The sequence below is a fragment of the Watersipora subatra genome, chromosome 11 (genome assembly GCF_963576615.1).
Source record: "Watersipora subatra chromosome 11, tzWatSuba1.1, whole genome shotgun sequence".
Taxonomy (NCBI): domain Eukaryota; kingdom Metazoa; phylum Bryozoa; class Gymnolaemata; order Cheilostomatida; family Watersiporidae; genus Watersipora; species Watersipora subatra.
In genome coordinates this window covers 36,206,407-36,226,345 of record NC_088718.1, presented here as the reverse complement: position 1 = coordinate 36,226,345, position 19,939 = coordinate 36,206,407, and the positions used below count along the sequence as shown (strand labels likewise).

The window sequence follows — 19,939 nt, the reverse complement described above, 5'->3', positions numbered from 1 at the left end:
GGAAAGGTTTGAAGCCTGTATCAGCTAAATACAAACACTTCAGAAATTTGCAGTAACTGCAAATTTAAGGCGGTTACTACAATTATTGCAGTAACCGCAATAATTTGCAGTCGGTAACCACCGACTGGTTATTAAGGCGGTTAATAACTGCAAGCCATAAGGTGACCACCAAGCTAAGGACCTGTGTGTCTTCATTAGGATTCCTGGCTAAGCAAAAAGGCTTCGTGTTCGTTATTGTAAGCAATCTAATATCATGATGAGTTATTCATCCGCAGACTCTGTGCTACAAACAGGGATATGGTCAGACCTGTAACGGAAGTACAGAGAATCGAGTTTTAATTTTTTAACAAATCACAAGCATTGAGTATTCTCGTGTACAATACAAGTGAAAACTTATATATCTGCAAAATATCAGAAGTGACTCATGCTTGTTATCTCCCTTGTTTGCAGTTGCAAAATATGGACATCAAGTAGGCAGAGCAAAGAGTGGTTGTGATTTCATTCTACTACTGCTCGTATTATCATTCTCTAAACTAAAATATTTTGTATACCATCTGCTATCTAGCAATATATACTATCTAGCAATATGCTATCTTGTTATGAATGGCGTGCAATATTATAGTTGTAACGATTGACAGAGTTTTTTAACTAAAGGTTTGTGCATAGGGTTTTAGCACCAACGCTTTTGATCTTGCAGCAGCGTTGTTCTCCAGTTATTGGCAGTTCAATCTACGTATTGACAACTAGCTTTTTAATAATGGTCAGCATATATGGTTTATAATAGATCAAAAAGTGGATAACCACAGTAACTGGTGGTAAAGCCAGTTAGCTGTCATATCGCTCTCCGTATAAATTGTTTTTGCTTCTTAAAAGCATGCATAATCTTAACTTTCCTTCTCATAACAAACTAGATGAATGCGTTTAAACAGGTAATAAAAAAGGTTGTGCATAGAAAATTTATTTGTAATCAACATACACAACATTTACCATTCCAACTTTTAAATAAAATTGTTTATTTCTTTGCATTGTTTATTTCTGTGTAATTCATACTGTACTGCTGTAGTGCCTACTACACCTCTGTACTAATTTCAATGATTGCATTCAGTACAGATCTGTAGTAGGCACTAAAGCCGGTATGTCTTTATGCCTTTTGTAAGTCATTCTTAATAGAACAAAAATCAGACACATGTATCAGCTAGCCTTCCCAAAGTTAGGTTAAAAATCAGAAGGCCTTAGCCGAAAAAAAGATAAAGTGACAGCTTCCAAAATCAATGCACTTTAATACCCAACCAAAATGCTTCCGTAAGATCATTTTGGATTATTGTAATGCTACCTTCAAAAAAGTCTGCAACAAAATTTAGGACGCTGACACGGCGTAAGTTTTGAAACAGAGAATATTATCATTTAATTTGCATCAGTTTTAACCAGATATCAGGATAATTTCCGCTCTAAAAGAAAACTTAATAGTGCACTCTCAGGATATGATTTTAATTCGTTCTTGGGTTGGCATCGTGTGGTGGAAAAATCGTATGGCGGGGTATAGAACCATATTAATTATATAATGTGAACATCCCCTGGTAAAAATCATCAAAATTTTATACTAGGACTGTATGTATTAAAAATTAGTAACAAAATAGTATGTTAACCTTAGTCACTATAGTTGCCTACAGTAACTTTAGTATATTTAGTGTATTTATTGGTTATGATCTGCATTAAAATGTAACATCGCTATATATATGCAGTACGTACCATAGAGAGTTTCTACCTTCAAGACAGACGTACGTATAACATACAACATACATTTAAATAAGTTTAGATTACTCAACACACATTTAACCTTAAGTGTTAGTATGTCGTTTTAACTATTTTACTAAATTTCAACTTTGTTTTATAAAATTTTATCACCTATTAGTTCCCGGTTTTGTGTTGAATATAATTTTAGGGGATCTCATTAAAACTTTTTTCAACCTAATTCGGCAAGAAAGCCTGAACGATACTGTTTTTGTAATGAAATGGATTTTTGTTAACACATCAAGAGAAGTGTCTGACCACACTGACCTTCTGTTTGAAGGGATCACAACTCCAACTTTGTTACTGGTTTTAAAGGGAAAATATTAGCGTGTTACCCACAATAATTGTTGAACTAAGAGAAATTGGTCATCGTGTCTCTTTCAGGCATTGTGAAAATGTTTCTAGTGAACAGAATTTTGGCGTTTTTCTCAAATTTGAACTCGGGCGAAAATTTTCTCAAATGCGTATGGTGAAATGAGATTCGTATGGTGAGGTGAAAAAATCATCATGTTTCATTTTGTAAGGTGAAAAATCATATATTAGGGTAATCGTATCCTGAGGGTGCACTGTATACAGAAATTGATAAAAATATGAGAAGCATGCTTAGCACAAAAGCTGTAGAATGAGTAAGCGTTTTCTAAGTAAAATATTTAGTACGAATAAGCCATTGTCATCCAGCTATATGTATGCTAAATTGTGAACTTAACTGTATTTTACACAAACACTTTCGGAAGGTGATACTATGTAGGATAAACTTATTTAAAGAGTTATTATGTGAATATGAGCATGAATACTTTATAATTATTTTGTTATAGTCAAGTCTGTGAGGTGCCACTCAATAACCTCCCAGCATACGATGTAACTAAGGACAAGCCAAGGTCATGCGATCTGTGTGCCAGGAAAGGAAATGATAATGAGCAAGCTTTTTCTTATTGCCCGCTGTGTGATACAGTTTATTGTCTCAAACACCATGAGGTATGAAAGGATTGATAGATTCTTCTCTATTTAACATCCTCACCCTCAGGTTTAAAAGTTTAGTTTGTTGTTTAACTAGATTTTTGGTGTGTGAAGGTGTTTTAGCTGAGGATTTTCGAATAGTGATAGTTTTTTCAAAGACAATGAATTTCAAACCACAATGTCAAAATTGATTACGGTTATATACTGATTATTTTTAGGACTGATTGTCCTACAGAAAGTGTACAACAAACACTTTAGTTATCTTTTGCCACCGTCACTTGTTATATTTTTATTTTGGCAGGGTTTGTGGCTATTTCACAGGTTTATATGGTGAGCTGACACAATATGCATTCAATTTATTTCTTAACTTTTAACTCAAAAACTCCTGAATTAGAAAAAAACATTTTGGGCTATAGTTATGGCTCATTAAGTGATGTCAAGGTGTTGGCAAAGTAAACATTTTTAATAATAGTGCTAATTTTTCTTACCTTTATCGCTGTTCTCCTGATTCCAACAGAAGGCTGATGACTTACTTCGTGATTGTAATGATTTCAGTTACCAGTTTTGCATGAACTATGTATGTACAATTTTAGGGTTTCAAGTTTTATGCCAATTTAGGTATTTATGAATAAAATCAAGGTTGTTTACTGGCCAATAATATCTGCGTACTCATTTATGATCAAACACTGCTCTAGCTGTAGACATTTTAAACAGATGATAGAAATTATATATTAGTTAGTAGCTGTTTTGTGTGACTTCTCCGGTTTGTATGCCTCATCATTGCTAGTTGATTAAATATCAGCAAATAGGAATAGGGTTCTGGTGCACATATTCAATAATCCTAAATAGCTGGAGCAAATAATTTTGAAAAAGTTTGAGTCATTGCTGCATAATTAAGATTGTGACATTTTTGTTGCTGAAGTTAATTGAATGTTACATATATTTTGGATTAGGAATTTCTTAAACAAATAAATTTGGGTGAAAGTGACCTATTAAATGTTTTTTGGCAAGAGTTAAGGCAGTGCGACCACACTGAAATACTTAACCAAGGGCAAGCTGCCAAGTTTGGCATGGGGCTGAAAAGCTTATAATTTTGGGTTACAGACGCTAGCACTACAATATGTGTGATTCCACCGCTCTCTGGAATTATGGTTTTAAGTTGCTTTTGAAAAGGCAATAAAGTATGTTTTGATTCAATTTTGGCATTTGCTTTAAACCAACTTTATTTTCTAGTTTCATCTGGAATACTATGAAGAAGTTGGCAAAGTTCATCCAACCATAAACATGGAGCAGTATGAACTACTGAATACTCGGCAAAGTAGAGTCTGTACTTATCATAAGGACAGGCCGATTATTTTGGGGTGCAGAAAATGCCTCAAGATGAACTGTATCGCATGTGTATCTTCAATTGGAACTTGTCAAGATGGTAATTGATTCCAATGATGAACACAACTGTACATGTACCAGAGTTATGTAATACAATACAGCTTGATATTACCTTTAATAAGGTTCACAAAGACATAAGTTCCTTTAAACGATCGTTTAATACACTTAGCAATTACATGTATATACTTGCATTGAAATTATAAATCATTGAGTAACTTGTCTCCAGTGTTTGGCATGTCAATAAACTAGTTATAAAAAGTATATTTGACTTGTAGATTTAATGGATATCTTAATAAATCTAATGGCTCCTTTCTTTCTAGCTGATATTTAATGAAAGGAGGTGCATATTAGACAGTTTGTTTAAAAATGTGTTAACAACTTTTTTCATTAGTGTTCATTATCACTCTATCTCGTTTCACATTAATATTAGTAGTTAGTAAATTAATTATTTGTAAGGAAGTAAAATTAGTAATTAGTACCCATAATAATAGGCATAGACTCAAAGATGTTGTAAATGAAAAAGACTGATGGCTACATTTTTATTGTTTTTTCTAGGAGAGTGTCATAATCTAATGAGTTTGGAAGAGCTTGTCGATCAACTTAATGATGAGATCAACAAGTTGAAGAAAGGGATGATTGAGAAGGAAGAGGGTTTGGAACAAATCTTCAAGTTCACATCTCAAACCCTTGCTGAGTATGACAACGAAACTGCGAAGATTGTGCGAAAAATACATGATAAAAGAGATGAACAGGTCGGAGTACTACTGAAAATTGTTTAACTGTTTCGCTACGGAAAGCCTTTATAACGGTTTACGTATATTTTGCTGCAAAATCTTTCATAACTGCTCACCTTATTGCCTGTACAAAAACACTGATCACGGATCACAGAGTTTACAAATCAGCCCAATTTTTGGTCACAATAACTTCAGGATATTTTATTATTACTTTGCCAAACCCCCCCCCCATCAGTTTCCTTTTACTCAGTATACCCAGCGTAATATCACAGTTTTCAATTTTCTTTTTCATTTAGGATGGATGAAAAAAAGGTAACTAGTAACAAACATATTCCTGCTAATGAAATTTTTTAATATTGAGCCTCAGATGTTTCTGATAACTGTATTTTTAAATTAGAGGATGGGGTCTGCGCTTTGGTCAAAATGCGAAAGTCATGTTTTTTTGTCTTCGGCTTCACTAAACTCAAAAAAGATAAACAATTGCTTTCATTTTTCAAATGCATTAATTCATATGTAGGTTGTAACTTCCAGCCTTCAAATCAGAAATGCATTTTAAATAATTATCGCATCAATCGTATTGTTTTTAAATATTTTTGTTTACTTGTGCTACTAAGAAATGCGCTGTTTTGTAAAATGTGTGTTTATGTATATAACTTACTAGATAATAAAGTATAAAATAGTACCCATAAAGTAGTAAACGTTTTTAATAAAATTTTCAGTTGTTGAATTACCAGTTTAATGTGAATTATTAGGCTTTAGGCTCACCTGCTAATCATTTCCACAATAGCGGATATTGATTAGCTCTTAGCAATTTGTCAAAATTAGCCTATTTTTTGCATAAACTTGAACAAGTGTGTCGGATGCAAACAATGCCATTAGACTATTTCACTTGTTGAAGATCCAAGCCCTGACGTCCAAGTACGAACAGCTAGAGAATGAATATATGGAGAATCGACTAAAGACAAAAACTAAGGTGACAGATTTTCTTGAGGATGAGATACTCAAGAAATGGAGCCAGATAAGAAATATCATGCGCAAAACAGAGTCTAGAGCCAAACATGCTCATCAGGTATTATTGTAACCTGGTAATCAGAGATTTACAAATAACTTTAAGAGTTATGAGTTTTAAAAACAAAACTTATATGAACACCTTTATTCCAGAATTTATTTATAGGGTTTTGAATAAATGCCAGTTTTAATGTCTATATATGGTTATTTACCTCATATCTTAATTAGCTACTACCCATAAGGCTGTTTGCTAACATTGTGGGCACCTGTATGAGTGTTATAGCGTTCAGTACATGTTTGCAATAGTATCAGCATTAGTATTAGCAATACACTTAGCTTTAAAGATCTGTGCATTATTGTGATTGTGTATTTCTTTGCTTTATAACCAAGTAGGATATATATTATATTTGACATGATTTTGAATAAAAACTACCTGGTCATGGTTGAAATAAATTTTTTTATGTATTAGGAGAATTTAGATAGGAAATCTTTAAAATAACCATCACGGCAGAAGTTTTTGGTCTAGCTGTATGTAGGTTTAAAGCAAGTTCGATAAAATCAAGGAAGTCTATGCAGAACAGCAGCTGTTGTTGCTGCGAACGCTTATCGTATAGAGATTAAATATTTTATTAACATTCCCCTGATATTAGTTGTTGATTGAAAGAAGTCCGGCAAAGAGAAATAGGAAGATAACTGTAACATGCTTAAGATTAAACAGGCCTATGAGGAAAGAACTACTGTTTTAGGTTGTAAGCCATACAATTTATATTTGGTCCTAGATTTCTACTTTGTTTCAACTTTTTAGACGACAAACATGTTTCAATTTTTTGTGTTGTGAAATCTTAAATGTTTACCAAGTTTTTTTGTTACATTCTTTATGACAAAATTCTATGCTGGATTTTACCTGATATATTTTTATTCACAGATGTTGGGTTTGTGTTAATCAGTCTAAAATTTAGTTTTGGACTAAGTTGTTTTGGATGGGATCAAGGTCAAATAAAACTACCTAACGCAATATTTTAGTATCTATTTCAATATTCTAGAACTATAATTAGTGAATTGATCTTGAAATTTTAAAAGGAATGTCCCCGAAAGCACCAAATCTCTATGATTTTTATCAATATCTAAGAATACAGTAAATTTTCTTTATTTGAGGGAGAGTTTGAACATACATTTATATGAGCATTCGCTGTAACTTTGATTGTACAACATATAAGTGTTGCAGTGAAATTAAAAACCTAGGAAAAGTTAAACAAGCGTTGTAACAATTGATGAACTAAGTTGTTATAAATCGTGACATATTTGCGTCTCTTTTTACCTCTGATTCCAAAAAAAGGCTCATGTCATCTTGTCTCAGGGATAAAGTATCGATTAATACTCTTTGTAGAATAGTATTCCTTTATTTCTCTTGAAGGTTGACTTGCAACAAAATTCGCATTACAGTTATCTGGTATCAAAAGATTCATCACGTCTTACTCTGCTGTGTTGTAGGTGCAAAATATGTGGGAATGTGATTACAAGCTCTTAAAAGCTCAAAAACGAACTGTTAATCGCAGCCATCACAAAAACGCCGTAGATCAGAATCCCTTTCCAAAACGGCTCAAATGGGATGTAGTTGAACACGATGGCTTCTGTTTACACTTTCATGCAACCTCGTTCGTCGGAATATTTTCTCAAATATACTTCATGCATTCAATAAAACCTTGTTTACTGTCTTTACGCATCTATTTCATCATCATTGTAATGATGTCACTCTGAGCACTGATATCTCAAAACCTACCGTAAAAATTTGTTTAACTTTTTAACCTTAGCTCAAAGGAGAGCATATCATCATCTGATAAACATGACAGCCTGTTGGTCACCTGTGATAGTTGGAAAATACTGCAGAAATTGTTCGCGCTATTTGGCAGGAAGTGTGGGTCACATGATCAGATTACGACTAGATGATTAGACCAGGCTGAAACGAAACTGTAAAGTAGCGAGCATCTATATTTGATTCGGGCTTTCCGGTAGAACCCGAAGTGTTTGTCATAAACTAGTGCTACAAGACGTTTTATAATGAGCCTTTTTTATTGGCCTTTCATTTAACATCACGTGTCAAAATAATAACCAAAATGTTTAAGAACGCCATCAAAATAAAGAGATTCTAAACTACCGCGATTTCGTGATGGCTGCGATTAACTGTTCGTTTTTGAGCTTTTAAGAACCTGTAATCACTTTTCCACATATTTTGCACCTACAACACAACAGAGTAAGACATGATGAATCTTTTGACACCAAATAACTGTAATGTGAATTTTGTTGCAAGTCAAAATTTAAGCAATGCTTTTTGATTGTTACATTTGATATCTCACCTCTTTTTAATTTTGTAGTGTATATCCTTACTTGAATTACTCATTTTTAATTTAATGAGTGGTGTACCGATTTAAAAACAATTATGCGTATTCTTAAAATAGTGCTTCTATATATTAAAGTTTTAAATAAGAAATAATGTGGCAGAAAAATGGTTTGGCGTGTTGAGGTTTGAGTCGTTCTGGTAAAATACAATCGGAAGCCTATCATCAATCAATTAATTTTTGAAAAAAACATTTATATTGCAAGGTACAGTAGGGGCTCCTACAACGTAAATAATCCGGTGCGGTAAATTTACGTTATAGAGAATTTACATCATACAAACAGTGAAATACATGTAAATTTTCTAATCCGTTCTAAAATCTTTTTAAACCCGCCCCTTTGACCTTGAAAAAAAATGAAAAAAACTTGATGTAACTCGTTTAATTTATGAGCTGTACAGTGACTGCAGTACAATTGGTTTGCATCAACAAATTTTTCCCTTTTATGATAAATCTCACTCGTTTTATAAACAGTGATTGTGTTAATTTTACAACAAGTTGGCAGGTACTGCACATTTTCGACTCTCATTTACAACGATTTGCTTATTTTTTTCTTAACAGCAAAATCTATTCTGCAAATTAAAACTAGTAACAAACATTTTGTACGTTTACAATAAGGCGAAAAAAAAAAAATCGTTTTACTATACAAAAACGGTTTTATTTGTTCATCGTCTATCTATATCCAGGGTTCAAGGTTAGGATAAAAAATAACTTTCGATGATACTCCCATTTTAGACACTGTAACACCTGCATCATTCGGTCGCCTCTAAATATTTATTAATAATTGCGCAACTAGTCTATTTTTTGTTGTCGGCACATTTGATAATTTATTACGACGAACTAGAGTGTCGCTAAAGTTATTTATAATATGTATAACGCTATATGCATGTTGTTTTGTCTTTCCAATGTGCGGCGAGATAAACTAACATTCAAATCAAATTTGAAAACTCGACATGACATTTTACGTTATATCAAATTTTTTAAATAGTACGAAGCAAAAACTTCCCATAATTTTTTTACATCATCTGGAGTTTATGTTATAGGAGGTATATGTTATAAGCGCGTCTACTGTATTAATAATAGTGTAATGATGACCATCTACAGCTAATGTATATATAACCAGAGTTAGTCAATATGTATCTCATAGTTTCTTGCTGTTTTGTGGCCATATTCTCATAAAAAGTTATGGCTATGCTTTATGAAATGTAAGTTGTCCATATACTAGTGGAATCAGTTATCCATACAATGCTTAAGACCCAGTTTTTTACATATTTTGATGGTGAACTGTGTAAGTATCGCGTTAGTCAACTACATAACGTTAGTCAGCTTGTCACTTCAATTACAGATTTCAAAATGCTTAGCCATTGCATAGGCATTGTAAATATAGGTGAGCTGCTAAATTTTCATTAGTTTGTTGCTCCGAAAGCATTTTAATATTTCTTGCACTTCACTAAGAAGCGTCGATTGTTTTTTATATTACTCTTACAGTGTGATATAGTCTCCAGCCACAGTGACACAAAGAAAGAAATAGAAAGGTTGATTGATGAAATCATGCCATCAGTACAAGCACCTTCAGTCTGCAAAGTGAGAGAAAATCTAAGTAAGTTTACTGAAAAAAATAATTAACTGGTTGTTTTATAGGATGTACTTTTGATTTTGGACTACAGAAACTTTTCTTTTAAATTGCTACCAGAAAAAAACTATCAGCTTGGGAAAATATTTTTGTGCTGTATCTACTGTAAAACAAACAGTAAGATGGTAAACCTGAAATAAAATAACCTAAAAATTTAAATATCGATTTCAATTTTCTAAGAAAAGTTTATGCAAGACACCGACTATGATGCGGTTTTTTGCATCTGTGAAAATATGTAGCTTCTTTGAATCAATAGAGAAATTCTCAGAGAACAACAAAAGGTGAACTATTTGGTGTCAGGCAAACCTTTGTCACTACTTTGACAATGTCAAATTGTGTATTCCCCATACGAATTGGATTAATTGCAAATGTCCAATCAACACTCAACTAATATATGGCTCAGATTTTTAAAGGTAAGCTTTTGGAACAATCGTTTGTCTAGCTGAAAGATCTAACTTAATATAAATCCGGAATAAAAAGTGTTTCCAAAAAATACCGATCTTATGAATTGTCCATAATTTTGACCTAAATTTCATGTTAAAATTATATTCTTAGCATATTGACCGGCACGCCACCTAACAAGCGGCTTCTATGCTACAGACAGGCAGAAATGGAATTGTTTTAAGAGGGTTGAGCCTTGTAGGCATTTTATTTTTTCATTGGGGTTTCCTATCCGGTTACAATTGTAAGAGTAAAATGGTAACTACTGAGCTTTTCAGCAATACTATGATTGATTATTGCTGAATTGATAGGTGCTGCAGAAATCGATAGAATGTGAGCACCTATCAATTGCTGAATTGATACGTGGAGGTGCTCACATCCTATCAATTCGGCAATCAATAGGATGTGAACACAATTTTTTCCACAATAACTGAATTATCCTTGATTCCTTGACACGTCATTTTTACAGCCATATTTATACTATAAATTCCACTGTCATGCAACCCATGACCAAAGAGATATTGGAAAAAAGAAAGGGTACTGATGGTTGAGAAATGCAATATTAGCAGTCAAATGGCACTGCAGTGCAATAGGATAACTGCAATGGTAGCTGTAATGTACTGGGTGTTATTATATACAACAAATAGCAATAATGAAAGGAAAAGATTATATGTTTATATCTCTCCCCCTGCAATAGGAGAAATGCAATATTGGCCAATATTAGAAGTAAAATGCACTGATATTATTAGAATATCCAATATTATTAATATAGTAATGATATAAAACCAATGCACAAATTTGCTTACATTTCAAAACGTCATAGCTAGCAATATCAAGAAGTTGTGATATTTATATAGGTTTTTAGAAAATCTGTACTACGTAGTCATTGTTCTGTAGTCATCCAAACTTATAATTAAATATTGTAATAACCTCATAAGGATCGTTAGAAAAAAATCATCGTCATTTCCTTTACTTACACTGCGTTGGACATCAATTAGAATACTAAAGCACTAAAGAGTGTCTAAAATGTCAGTTACTTTGAAATCGGCAGAAATATAATTTTCATGAAATGAAATGATTTCAGTACTCCTACGTTAATTACAGAAACCTTCGCCACTTTGACAATGCTATAGACTGATGAAATGTGCACGTTATTTTTCCGTGAAATGCGCACGACTTAATCGTTTTATTCTCTGTCGCTCGGCGTTTCAATTTCCGGTCTTAACTTTTATTAAACCAAGCTTGTCAAGTGCTTTGTGAAGAATTTCAGCCAAATTAATTTGTCTATTTGTGTATAATCCGATCAGATGGGTAAGTTTTAAGATAATGCCGACGGTATACAAAGACTTGGTGATATATTTAAATAGGCTTATATGTGTTTTGTATCGTTATTATACTTTAACGACTCTACAAAACGATGGTTAAATTTGTTGATGAGATCTCAAGACAAGGGTTCGTCTCATTTTTGATGAATAATTTTCGTAAATTGTGTGCACATGCATTTATCATAAAAACTATCAAACTTCGCATCCGCTCGTTTGGTCGTTGGATTACCATTTGGAATGGTCAGTCATTGCTTCAAGACCAAAAAATAATTCTGTCATTAGTTTAATTAAACATTACATCGAACAAAAACCTTACTCAAAAGTACTTAATTGTTTGAGCCAAGAAGAGAACCTGGTGTTGGAACCATTGATATAGGGTGCACCATACACCTTGCTTTATAGTTAATTAAAACTTTTTAAAAGTTTTAAACTTATTTTAAGCTGTGACATACATTTCTAGTAAATTGAGGCATTAATGCAATTACCGCAAAATCTTTTTTGGCAGTGCTCTATTTTCAACCCTTTCTTTAGAGTGGCGCTTTATTAGAGGTGACGTTCCAATAAAGGATTACGTTGTATTTTTCAAAAACCTTGTCAGAATGCTGAGATGATAAATTTAACCCTTTTACGGGTGAAACGTATGTTGCCTATTTTTTACACTTTCCTTCAGGCGGTGCAACCTTTTGGACACAAGAAACTTGCTAACTTACCTTCAACTTGTCATAGGTTTTTAAATAAATATACACAAGGAATCTGATACACACACACGCGTCTACCATTTTATATCTATTGCTTACGATTAGCCTACGATTATCTTACAGCCTTCGTTGCAATTTGTAGGAGCTTCAAACTTTTTTATTTCATTTTAAATTTGAAGGCACATTTTAATTTTATAAGTATACCTAACATGGTTGCATAAACGCTCATTGCACGCATTGATATGTTTGCTACAGTTTGCAGCCAAAACTGATTTTATGTGCAATACAACAGGAGTTACGAGCGTCGATCCATTGTAAACCGAGCTCAGATTACCGCAATCATGCTATCAAATAATATGCTATAAATGTGCCGACTTTATATTTTATAATAATAATTTATCAATTACCCCAAATATATGCTCAAGAAAAAGTGACATAAACAAAGCATAAGTATAATACATGCAGCAACAAAAATTAACATTTTAGAACAAATATTACCATTTTCAAAACAAAAAATTAGCACTGTTTGCTTGGCCAGTTGTGTTCTGATTGCTGCTTTTGTTTGGAATCATTTCATATTCTTCTGACTGTTCAATACATTCCACAGTTTTTTGTGACTTCAACTCATATGCATAGCTGAGCTTGTCGATATTATTGCTCAAACAATTCTTTAGCAGAGTAAAACACTTTCGCGATGTTATTTTGAATAGAAACTTCTAGCTCAAATAAAGAGAAATCGCATGGAATCAAAATAGCCTTAAAATGTTAGCCTCAAAATTCATAGTAGCATCGTTCCATCGTAAATGCGAAAACCTTTATTTCACAGACACCGAAGTACCACAACTGAATTCGAAAAGGAACTACCATTAGACTAGTACAGTTACTAATTATTTATATATATATTATTTACACTGTATTTCAATCAAAGTTTTTAACGAAAAAAACTAAATATTTGGTGTTGGAAAACGGACTTTGATACGAACAGAAACAATGAACGAATTAATTGTAATTGATGTTATACAGTCATTATTATTACGGTTGTATGGACACTTCTACTGATCACTTGCTATTATGGGTTCATTAAGATTAGAACTGTTAAATAGTATTAGTCAAATAGAGGTGGCATTCAAATAGAAGTGGCGTTCAATTAAAGGGGGCGCTCTAATTTTCAAGCCTTCTCCCATAGTGGTTCTCAAATAGACGCGGCATTCAATTAAAGGTGGCTGTAAAATACAGGTTTTACGGTATTTTCTAGTGCTCAATGCATGGACAGATATGATTGGCCATTTCATCAACTATTCACTAATCAGAAAAAATTTGTACGAAGTCTGCTAAAGCCGCTCATGCGGCTCTCGGCCATACGCAAACGTTCTGCTGAGCTGTGCCACGCGGCTTGTGGCAGTGAAAAAGTTAAGCTAAATGCTTTAAATCAGTTTTTAATCTGCAGCTTGTTTCATAAATTTATGAAAACCTAACAAAGGATATTTTTTATTAATGTTTACTGATGCTGTGATATATTTATCTTATTTTACCAATATATTTTTATTTATTTATTGTATCAACTAGTTAGAACAAATCTTTTTACCCACAAATCTGTCTCTGAATCATGTGGTGATTTCCATGCAACTATCTGTCTATCAAATGCTGTATTATTGTTTTGTATGCATCATTCACTGGCTTTTGTGTAAAAGAATTAATAGGAGTGTTTGCACATTTTTCGACTTTGGCACAGGTGGAAGTTGTGAGATAATGCTAGAAGTTTTCTCCACTGACGGGTTTCTAATTGATGAGCAACTGAAGCTTCGACCTTCTAAACATCTTCCAAAGTCCCTCAAACTCCTTCGCACCGTTTCTTTACCAGCATCTCCTTTATCAACAAGAGTCTGGGCGTCACAAATATTAGCTGCTATGTCTAACCAAGCAGTAGCTATGATTGACGACAACTACCTAGTAAAAGGTTCATTTTTGGCATTCAACAACAACCCTAATGCAATGGAAGTGTACAAGGACAAACTATATACATTGGTGTATGGAAATCCATGGAAAATACACGTTCATGACCTGCAAGGAAAGCTAGTCACTTGCTGGAGTCACAATGATTCTTGCTCCTTTACCACAGGACTAGCCATCACCTGTGATAAAGTAGTTGTTCCAGATAGGGAAAACAAGTGTCTCGTCATCTACTCATTGACAGGGAATAAACTCAGTGCTATTTCTTACCCTCGGTTTAGATACCAAAATGTATCACTCTGTGTTTCGGGACCAAACAAGGTTGTTGTGTCAGACTGCAACTTATCTCAAGTCTGCTTGATGGACATTTCTCTAGGCCAGCTGCTCTGGACTTGTGCAGATGTGCCGAGTCCACTAGGAGTAGCAAATTATGGAGAGAGATATGTTCTGGTGGCAGCAGACCATAGCAGCACTGTGAGAATCCTGGATAGTTTAACTGGTTGGTTAACTTACACATATAACTAATATACAGAACATGTGTCAGTCATTGTATGGACAAATGTGTTGGACCATCTAGTAATTGAAAGAAACTAGAAAATATATAGTGTTGATATAAACACTACATATACCCGGCTATATATACTTCTCATGGTGCGTGTGTGTGTGTGCGTCTGTTTGTCTGCGCGTGTGCGTCCGCGCGTGTCTGTCAGTGTATTTCTGTCAGTGTATGTCTGTCAGTTTATGTCTAGCTATAGCTATTAAAATCTTGGAATTAACATTTCATATCCTGATGGATTTGAACTCACATAGATTGCAACCACAAGTTTTAAATCCTCACGCTCTACCACTGAGCTATAAAAGACATATTGTTCAGAGACATTATCATATATTGTATAGTGTATGCACTCTAAATGACATTATTTGAAACTCTATGAATTTTATTAACTCAATGAAGCATGATGATTTTTGGTGTTTTCGTGAACTTCCATTTTCGGTTTTGTGTAAGGTTCAATTGCTATATCGCAGTCAAGGCCAATTCTTTTCACGCGTACAATTGTATTATCTGTGTAGGAAATGGCTCTACACTCTCTTTCCATTCGGTCAGACAAAGACAGTATGATATATCATTTGTACCAGCATCGACAGGTACCGTTATTTTGATAGATAGCTTCTGGTAGAACAGTAACCTTTTTATAAATACACACTTCTATGCAAGAATTGTTATTATTAATTTAACATATTCAGGATTTTTATTTTGTTCTCTCAGTTTATGTTAATTGTATCATTACCGAATCATCATTTATTGTGATCATAGCAAAACAGACCTAATTTTGCTGTTACTTGCTACTTATTTCACATTTACATTTAAACCCTTTTATAGTTGTTTTATCTTTTTTATTTGATCTTCATAAAAAGTTTTCCTCATGATATGAAATTTGAAAGTTACAGTTGTTTGACAAATTTGAAAACGTTTACAGTAGTTTTTATTTTTTCTTAATTTATTTCAACTACACAAAACACTTTTCTCATGATATGAAGTTTGAAAGTTAGAATGGTAACTATTGTTATATGTTTAATGAAAATAAATTTTGATACGATGTAAAATAAGATATCACGCTGTCTTTGTCTGGTACTTTGTCTGACAGAATGGAGAGAGAATGTAGAGGTTATTCCTACTCGCAATAATACAATTGTTCGCGTGAAAATTACTAGCCTTTTCCGATTTATCAATCGAACTTTAAAAGAAACTGGAAATAGAAGTGTAATGGCACGTTTCAAATTGAAATAACACTTTTAAAAATTAAAAAAAATAGCTTATGGTAGCGAAAAGTTAGGTTTTAAACAATTTCAAAAAATAGCAAATGCAAAAGGTAAGATTAGTTAATAATCAAAAGTGCACATTTATCGAGTACATACAGTATACGGTATAGACCGAAAGAATGCTAAGGACTGTATAGCTCAGTGGTTAATGCATGGTTTAAAACTTGCAGATACAGTCTTCGTGAGTTCAAATCCATCATAAAGCGGATATATAATTCCTAAATTTCAATAGCTGTAGCTGGTCATACCAATGTTCATACAGACAAACTTTGAGATATATATATGTATGTATTAGCTGTGCTACCCAGCGTTTCCCATGTATTGAAAATTTGCTTACAAACAATGAGAGTTGCCTTCCACTTGCTATTAGCCTAGGCACATTGCCAATGGATAATTTGAGTATGCTTATTAATAAGAGCTATCGCTTCTCATGATGTTACACCGTTCACTTTGCGTCGCGACGGAGAGCCGTATCGTAATTGCTTCCATATACCAACATATATCGCCAGATTCAATCCATCAAGCTCGTGTGGCTGAATTGGTAAGGCATCAGACTGGTGAAACGGAGGGCCCGAGATCAAATCTTCTGCGATAAAGATTCTTTATTCCTAGCTATTAATTAATAGCTATAGCTGGACAAACACACAGACAGACCAACTTCAAGAAATATATAGATATACGTTTATATATATATATATATATATATATATATATATATATATATATATATATATATATATATATATATATATATATACTAACCAAATGGCTAGCGTTACACGGGTATTAAAAATAGCTTATAAACAGTGGCAGGTAATGTAGTTGCCACTGGCTAAATTGAGTAAGCTAGTACATGTATCCATATTGCAAAACTTACTAATAAGAGCAGTGAGAGCAAGCTTTGGTGACGCTCCGTAACACAGAGTGTTATGCGTATTTTGCCGACATAACGGCTCATACTGCCTAATGAATCTATTGCATCTCGCATAGTTTAATTGGTTAGTTTATGCCTTGGTGAACGGGAGGTTCCGAGATTAAATCCAGCATGACGCGTATCTTTCATTCCTAGATTTCAATGGCTATAGCTGGAAAGACAACAACAGACTGAGATTTATATATATAGATATACATATAGATGTATACATATATATTTTTTGTATATATACAAATATATATACAAATAAATATATATATATATACACAAATATATATACTATATATATATACACAAATATATATGTATACTGTATATATATAGATAGATGTATACATATATAGTTATTTATAGTTCTATACAAATATATATAAATATACAACTATATATATATATTTATATATAGCGTAAGTGTGTACAGCAATCTGTTTAACTGCAGGGCACTAAGAAAATATCCAAGAGTTACCTACACTTTTTTTACCTGTTCTTTCAACTTTGTCTTACAGCTGGTAGTCGGCATTATGCCAACATACCTATGCATGTAAGAGATAGCATCTTTTACAATAATATTAGCTTATATGTAGTTTATTTTTGTTCTGCGTGACTGCGTTCTGTGTGGCTTTTGAAGGGCAGCTTTGTAATTAGAATAGGTTTGTATTTTCAGCTTAGTGTAAGCATGACTCGATAAAGTATCGTAAAACTGGAGGAAGTGATGAGGTTGAAGTCTGAAGCTTTTCAAGAATAAAAACTTATTCTTTTTTGTCATAAAGAGTGAGATTTTAGTAGGAGCCTTGGAACTTTGATCGTACAGTAGACACTCCTATAAAATTAACTCATAACATATAAAGTTCACCTAGCAAAAAGAATTTATGCTAATTTTTTGCTTTAGGTTACGTAAAAAAATCATTAAATTAACAAGCTTGGTTTATTTGTTTGAAAGTGTCAAAGGAGTGAGTTTGAACGCTGTTGGACTGGATAACACAATTTACATGTATTTTACTGCCGTATAACGTAAAATCCCTATAACTTAAACGTTCTCTAGTTGATTTACCATGCAAGTGAAACTGCGCTACTTGATGGGAGACTACCCACCCGTGCAGTGGTAGATGATTCCGTGTGAGGGATAGATAAATCTAGATTATCTATTCTTGTGAGCTCCTGAAAAATACCGAGTGCACCTTGTCAAACAAGCAGAACCAAATAAATAGCAGTGACAAGCGAATGAAATAAACTTGAATTGATAACATGACTTTCTTGCAGTGCTGCTTTATAAGTGGACCTCAGAAGGGGGCCTACACGAGAAGGATGCGATAATTTTATGTAGTTGTCTGATTTTATCATGAATTATTATTTTCTAACCTAACTAATTTTCAAAAAAACTGCGAAATTAATTTATTTTCAAGAAAGTTGAAATAATGATCAAGCTGTGACTGTTGATTATACTTATTATATTGTAGGTGTGGTAGTCTCAGAGCTGACAGACAGCGCTATTGAGAGTGGTAAAGTGTATGACATGGACATCTCTGGTGACAGACTAATTGTTGCCAACCGTGATAGCAAGAACTTAGCAGTCTTCCAGCTACAACCATAGCCGCTGCTTCAACAGTCTGAGTTGCTGCCTTCTTTTTCTTATTATGAACGATGAGTTACCCTACAAAGGAGAGTTAGATCAAAGCTAAGAGAGACATGCGAATGTTTGAAAGAAGTTACTTAGGTAGCTAGCCATAATACATATGGAGGCTGCGAACTGCACAAGACATCAAGGTGTCAAGCACTTATCAGTTACTATGAAGCCAAGAGACATATGCGCATTGAAAGAAATTTGGCATATAGCCAACCTTACATATTTAAAAGACAAAGTTGCAGAGCATGTCAAAAGATTTTATGGTATCATCTAAAAGAAATTTCACAATAAACATGATCTGCTACAGTTGCTTGAGTCTATAAAAAAGCTTTGGTGGTCAATCGAAAATGTTATCGTAATCATTTATTTCAACAATATTTTGTACCTTAAAAAATTAGAAATAGAAAAAGTTATATTTATTTTAATATATAGTGCTCATTCACACAAAAAAATCTGGATTTACACTTCATTCGTTAGGAAGTCGAACCCCCTAATTGTTAATCTTATTACTAACAAATGGTTTCAAAGTGGCCAGTGCGCCAAGCCAATTAGTGGAGCAATTTGGACCTCTGACATGGCTGCATAAAATATGACGTAACTTACCTCCAGGTTGGCCTTGCTTCACAATTAAATATGTATTGGAAGATGGAAATGTTCTCTACAAGCTGAAATTCTTTGCTTACAGTTAACTTAAAGAAAATCTTATGGTCTATGTGACTGGTCTCATCAATGATGTACCGTTCATGAAGTTATACGTGGTATATGTGAATGGACTAGTAAAGCTACATAAAAATAAAAATCTTAAAACGTAATTGCTTTTTTACCGTCATTTCGATAAATAAGGTGTTCGAAGAAATACATTGATATACAAGCAATAGCGATAAACAAAAACCTTGTATTTTTATAAGAAAGTCTAGTGCCGCAGGATAACTTTGCATGTACATTTGATTATTTGGTCTATAAAAATATCGAACATTAGAGTTGTCTTCTTTTGATATATAGTGTTAGGCTTTAACATGAATGTTATGAGAGGATATTGGTTAATATCGGTTGAAAAACAGGAGTTGTCACCTCTTTACAATAAAGAAAATAGACAACTCCAGCTTTGCAAAATAAAATAAGCCGCTATTTCAATAAAATATCGGCTTCGATATTCATATCGACTTGAAAACTGACCAAATATACAATCATCCACTGAAATATATTGTCACGTCGAATTATATCGTGTTATCGTGCAGCACTAA

The 19,939-nt window shown here is 33.4% G+C and overlaps 1 protein-coding gene across 1 annotated transcript; it reads left to right on the top strand.

Annotated features, from left to right (window-relative positions):
• The first annotated feature begins 459 nt into the window (after window positions 1–459).
• On the top strand, window positions 460–19,121 carry LOC137408009 (uncharacterized). The gene is made up of 8 exons (XM_068094400.1): window positions 460–470; window positions 2,607–2,766; window positions 3,982–4,174; window positions 4,690–4,886; window positions 5,767–5,937; window positions 9,758–9,869; window positions 14,099–14,815; window positions 18,529–19,121. The coding sequence occupies exons 1-8, from the start codon at window positions 460–462 to the stop codon at window positions 18,660–18,662; spliced, it is 1,695 nt and encodes a 564-aa protein (XP_067950501.1). The 3' UTR covers window positions 18,663–19,121.
• The last annotated feature ends 818 nt before the right edge of the window (window positions 19,122–19,939 follow it).